Source organism: Myotis davidii, unplaced genomic scaffold, assembly GCF_000327345.1.
Source record: "Myotis davidii unplaced genomic scaffold, ASM32734v1 scaffold44, whole genome shotgun sequence".
NCBI lineage: Eukaryota > Metazoa > Chordata > Mammalia > Chiroptera > Vespertilionidae > Myotis > Myotis davidii.
In genome coordinates, this window is record NW_006299705.1 from 2766507 (window position 1) to 2772873 (window position 6367).

General features: G+C 40.9%; 1 protein-coding gene across 1 annotated transcript in view; it reads left to right on the plus strand.

Moving 5' to 3' along the window:
* ANKDD1B (ankyrin repeat and death domain containing 1B) overlaps nt 1-6367 on the plus strand; it is a 39031-nt gene that overhangs the window by 553 nt on the left and 32111 nt on the right. The window contains 2 exon segments of the mRNA XM_006779642.2: nt 2270-2373; nt 4995-5093. Of these exon segments, the coding sequence (XP_006779705.1) occupies nt 2270-2373; nt 4995-5093 (203 nt within the window).

Consider the following 6367-nt stretch of genomic DNA (forward strand, 5'->3'; position numbering starts at 1 on the left):
CTCGCACCCGCCGTGGACCCCAGCCTCAGCCCTGCGCTCCCTGCACGTGGGCTCAACCTCGGCATCCACCCCAGCCCCGTTCGGTTCACGTTTCCCAGGTGAGGCCTGGACTGTGAGTGGAAGGAACTGTTCTTCCCACATAAGGAAGAGCATTTTTGTAGAAATGATTAAGCCCTTTTACAAATAAGGGTTTTACGTGCTGTTACCTCAGAGCCTGACTCATGCACTGATTTATTGTGTGACTAAGTAAGTCGGTTTTCCGTACTTAGTTTTTAAAGCAGGGAACGGATCAGCTGTGCTTGGGGATCCATTTGTATTATAAACTGAGGCCCGTTGAAAGGAACGTAGGTTGAGAGACAGTTTGGGGGGGTTGCACTGGAGGGATTATAGCATCGCTGTGTACTTTGAGGTGAATGATTAAATGATTCAGACAAGAAAGGAGAGAATGTCTAGGAAACTGATATGTGAAGTGATGGATGAGAAGGGGTGGGATTCAGAGCCTAAGTGAGATGTGAGAAGTAGTTTTTGAGGATGAGCCGGTCAAGGGTAAGATGATTAGGGCAGGGAGCAGGGAACTGAGACTAGGTGCTTCATGGATGTTGGCTTACAGGGTGGTAACAAGAGGAGGGGCGGAAGGAGAGAGGGATCAGGTGATGGAAAGAATGAAGACACTCCCTGGTCTTTGATTGGACTTGGTGGCATTATAAAGAGTCTTTGGTAGATGCTAGGGAAGCTACTCAGCAATACATCTACAAAACCTCTCTTAGGGTCCTTTCTTTTTGGAGATGGTTTATTGTTGATTTCACATTTTTCCAATTCTGACTTTATCCCCCAGTGTTGGGATTGTCCCCTGTGAGCCCTCTCCTCCCCTACATATCAATCTATATATATAAAAACCTAAGCAACCGGCGGACCGTTTGACTGTTCGACCGGTAGCTATGACGCACACTGACAACCAGGGGGCAGACACTCAATGCACAGGCTTGGAAACATGGAATACACTGATGAATCTCAAAGGGAAGGGGGAGGGGGAGGGCGGGAAGAGATTAACCAAAGATCTTATATGCATACTAGAGGCCTGGTGCACAAATTCATGCACTGGTGGGGGGTCCCTTGGCCTCACCTGTGGGGATTGGGCCGAAACTGGCAGTCTGACATCCCCTGAGGAGTTCCAGATTGTGAGAGGGCACAGGCCAGACCGAGGGACCCCACCGGTGCACGGACTCTAGTTGGTTAATAAAATCATACAGGTTTCAGGTATACAATTTTACAATACATCTGTATATTGTATTGTGTGTTTATATTCCAAGTCTCCTTCCATCACCATTTATCTCCCCTTTACCTTCTATCTCCCCCACTTCCCCTTTTCCTTTGGCAATCACCATGCCATTGTCTGTGTCCATGAGTTTTTCTTTGCTTAATCCCTTCACCCTTCTCACCCAGTCCCCTTTCCCCTTCCCTCTGACGGCTGTCAGTCTGTTCTCTGTATTCAGGAGTCTGTCTCCACTTTATGAATTTATTTTGTTAATTAGATTCCACATATAAGTGAAATCATATGGTATTTGTCTTTCTCTGACTGGCTTATTTCACTTAGCATAATACTCTCCAGGTCCATCCATGCTGTCACAAAAGGCAAAATTTCTTTTTTTAAATGACCCAGTAATATTCCATTGTGTAAATGTACCACGGCTTTTTTTCATCCACTCATCTACTGATGGACCCTTGGGCTACTTCCATATCTTGGCTATTGTAAATAACGCTGCAGTGAACATAGGGTTGCATATATTCTTTTGAATTAGGGTTTTGGGATGTGCTGCATTTTAAAGTTTTGTTTTGGCAGCCTGGCATCTGCACAGGGTTCTGCAGACAACAATTTTATCTCTGTACAGAGCATTTGGGCTTCCCCCTGTCTAATCTTGTATAAACATTTTACAAACAACGTCCCTTGGGAAGTCCTTGGCCACCGTCCAGCCTCCTAGAGCCAGATACTACATTGCTGACTTCAGGGTGGTCCTCGGGAATCGTTATTTGTTGGGACCAGGATACTTTTAAGCGTGTGAAAACACTTGTAGAGCGAGGAGAAAGCAGCATGTTAGCACTGCAGCTTTATAAAACACTGAAGCGAAGTTCCTGTGTTCAGAATGGCAGAATGAGAAAGGCTCAAGGCTGTTGTTCCAAGTTTTTAGAGTTAAAAGGTTTACCAAATGAGGTTTGCTTTTTCTTCATCCTCTTTAAATCCCCCCAGTCATGCTCACTTGCTTGCTTTCAGTATTGCCAAATGAGAGAAGCCTCCAGAGTGCTGCTGAAAGCAATAATTTGGATCTTATGGAGAAGCTGTTTGAAAAGAAGGTTAACATTAATGCTGTCAACAACGTGAATAGAACTCACTAACATGACAGTGACTACTCTAAGGGTGGCTTGGGTTTACACAGGTCAACTGAAATATAATAAAAATAAAAATGATTGTGCTGGATGAAATAAGGGAGATCTCTGTTGTTGGTAATTCCAGAGTGTATAACCTAAAGGTGAAATCAGCACTGGAATAGGCTCTGGGAGTTCCAATTTATCTTAAAGAGGGGAAGTGCACGTGGTCGTCATGCACATCTGTGCAAAGTCTGTGGGTGTGCAGTAAAGCCAGCTGTCGAGGTTATGGGCCTGGGCTTGGTCCTCGATGATAGCCTGTGGATGACTCTGGCCACACATTCTGGGAGGGCAGAACTTTTTTTGCTACATCTCTGGGTTGTTTTCTCCCCATTATGTCCTGTGTGTTCGGTTCTTCCACGTTTAAAATCTAAAGGCAGCATGGGTTTTCATTCTACTGCTTTTGAAATATAGTACATGTTGGGCAATGGAGCCCTTTCTGAAACCTGGCTCTTAGTTGTTCTTCGAGTGGTTGGGTTTGGGGGAGAAGCCCACTGCCAGAATAGAAATTTCCTACTGCTTGGTTTTGTGGGGATTCCCTGATAGCCCCTCAAAGTAGGGTTTGTTAAAGTGAACTGGTTGGGGACTGTGTCAGTTGCCTAGGACAATTTGTGGAGTGGTGCAAGGTAGGGATGTCGGAGGTGAATTTAATGTTAAATAAAACAGAAGTTCCAAGGCATTCAGAGGGTTCTAGCAAATGTTCCCATGGCAGTATGATTTTGTAAAATATAAAGTGAGAAATTTTAACTACCATCGGTTAAGTTTTCTGACTCTGGCGTCAAATGGGGCTCCCTAAAGAGTGTAAACTTCAGGTTCCACAAAACCTGGATTTGCTCCAGGCAGTGAGGTCATAGAAACTGAAGTCTTGCATCATATGCAGGGGAAGGATGTTTAGCAGTTATTCATGTGTGTATGTGAGGGGATATGTGTTTATGTGTATATTATGTACATGTGTGGGTGTTTGATGTGTTACGGGTATATATATTCATTGTCTATATACCTCTTAGAAGAGCAAAAGTTTGCAGCATAACAGTTTTAGTAACAAAAAAAAGAAAAAAGGAAAGGAATTAAGGAAAAAATGAGAGAGAAAAAGCAAGGATCTTTGAAACTTAATTGTTGAATAAGTAAAGCAGTAAGAATATTTTACAGTAATCATTTTTCCAAGTAGCAGGAAATAGATTCTTGAATATAATTTTATAACCATTTCAGTTTTTTTTTTACATATAACTTCCTGATATTTTAAAGCATATTTTTTATATTAAAGTATTTGGAGAAATACTCCTGGTGAATTGTATTATTCCTTATAATGACATCTCTATTAGGCCTGTTTATGGTAAATTGTTGACATGATTACTTGTAATGTTCCTTAAAAATCTGAGATGATAGAGATGAAAAACTGTAGGTGGTTTTATTGAATTATCTTGGATGTTGTTTTGACTTGCATTTTTATTCACAAATAAAGTTAAGGGGTTGTATAAGACCAAATTTGACATACTTCAACATAGCTCTAGATTTCGGACAATGTCAAGATAAGTAATGTTTTGTCTAACTTAGTTTTTCATCAGTTTAGCTACCAAGGAAATCAGATGTTTAATTTAAACAGTTCTCATATTTTTGCAATAAATTTTTTTATATGAAACAAAAGATAATAAATCAATGTCCAGGCACCTTCTTTGGAAGCAAAAGCAGTGTCTAGAATATGGGAAATCTGAGACAAGTTTTATTTGCAAGCAAAGCATCCGTTGTTTGAAACACATTGAGCTGTCTCTGGACATCTCAGGCGCACCATGGTGGCTTTCCTTCGAAGCAAAAGATATTTATAGCTTTCTTTGTTTTTATTCTCACCCGAGGATATTTTTCCCGTTGATTTTTAGAGAGAGTGAGAAGGAGAGAGGGAGACAGAGGAAAACACCAATATGAGAGAGACACATCGATTGGTTGCCTTCGGAATGTCCCCCAGAGCCTGCAGCCGAGATCCGTGCCCTTGACCAGAATCGAACCCAAAATCCTTTGGTCTGTAGGCCAACACTCTATCCACTGAGCCAAGCCAGCTAGGACCATAGCTTCCTTTCTCTGTGCCTATTTCTTTCTCCTCTCTTCCCCATTCCCTCCCTTTCAGAAGAATTTGTTTGCTTCAGTAAAATTGACAGTCCAAAAAATCACAGAAGACCACATATGTATATATTGAGAATCTAGGAAAAATTTTTGTTATACATTATCAATATATTCTAACCAGGAAACATTTACCATTTTTAATGATTGCATATGGGGAAAATATAACTTCTACTCTAATTTGAAATTCGTTCTATTGTTACTTGCAGTGATAAGTTATGCAATGGATTTCAGCGTGGGGCATATCCTCCAGTGGACTGCCAAATTCTCTGGTATTTCTGATAATAGATGAAGGCAAGAGTATGCTAGATACAATTCTCACTACTTTCAAAGACAGAAACAAGTAGATAAGTAATAAAAGTACAAGCCCCTGATAGAAAATTATGGTCATTCTAGAAACAGGAATCTTAAAAAGGCTAAATAAAAATCGGATTACTGAAAACACAGTTATGTTTCCTCAGATGAACCGCACAGCCCTGCATTTTGCAGTGGGGGCAAATCATTTATCTGCGGTGGATTTCTTGTTTAATCGAAAGGCCAGGGTGGATGTTGCTGATAAGGTAAGCTCATCTTCCTTTGGTAGAATGAATTGGAGCAGAACAAATGTGTGGGGAAATCTGGTCACTTCAGTTATCTTTTCTTCACATATGCACAAAATGTTTCCATTGGCAGTATTCATTTTGGAAAGGTCTCTTTGAGAATATATGTATTGTGTGCTCTGTATTTGGCAACTAAATTGCTTTTCCATTGCCTTTAGGACTTAGGCTTTTATTTATTTTCCCATCTTCACATTATGGCTAGTAGCATGCATTTGTAAAAATAAAATGGTTGCTCAGAGTATAATTTGGGACATGGAAGATAGAAGCTAACTGGCCTCAGGGACATTAAAACTTGACTTTGCCCTGTGAACTCTGATAAAGAAATAAGGTTTGTGCTTGCTTCAGCAGCACATATACTAAAATTGGAACGATGCAGAGAAGATTAGCATGGCCCCTGTGCAAAGATGACACGCAAATTCGTGAAGCATTCCATATAAAAAAAGAAAGAAGGCTTAATAAACATATAGTATGTACTAGGTATCAGTCTTAGGATTTGAATATTTAGTTCCTCAAACTTGTAGGAAAAGTAATACTATAATAATCAATTTACAGATGTGGAGTCTGAGAAAGATTAAATAGCTTGCCCCCCAAAATTACATCTAAGAAGGGGTGGAGGCAGGATTTGGACCTGGCTTAACTGACTCCAGAGACCATACCATTACCCACAAATCAGCCAGTGTGTCTGCTCAGACATGAAAACCCATCGTGAGGATTTTCCACCCACTTTTCCCAACTTTACCTAGTACTTTACTGTGGTACAAGGAGCCCATTTGGGCTGGAGAAATCCAGCATCATGTTTATCATCTCCGGTTGCAAAAAGAGATGATAGCCTTGGTTTTTAGCTAACCCAGTGGACCATGGTTTTGAAGTTAAACTGTTCAGAAGATTCCCACAGAGCTAGTCTATTTTCTCTCTGAAATGACTCTTTGGAGGGTAAGGCTCAGCGTTGCTCTACCTTCATGTCTTACAGAACTTGGGCTTAGAAAGTCTTCTTAGTAAGTCTTTGGGAGGTAAATGAACGAGGCCCGTTCAAACCAACTGATCATTTTGTTGGTTTTGTTGGCAATCATAGACGTGGTCTAGACAGATAATGATGAGAATTTCTCCTTGTTTCACCAGTAGGGTACATCCCTCTCTATTTTATTGCTCTGGTATTGTTGGGCAAGTGGATTGATCAGTAACAGAAGCAGAATGAAGAACTACCCTTTTTTAAAATTGACACCAGGAGCACTTCA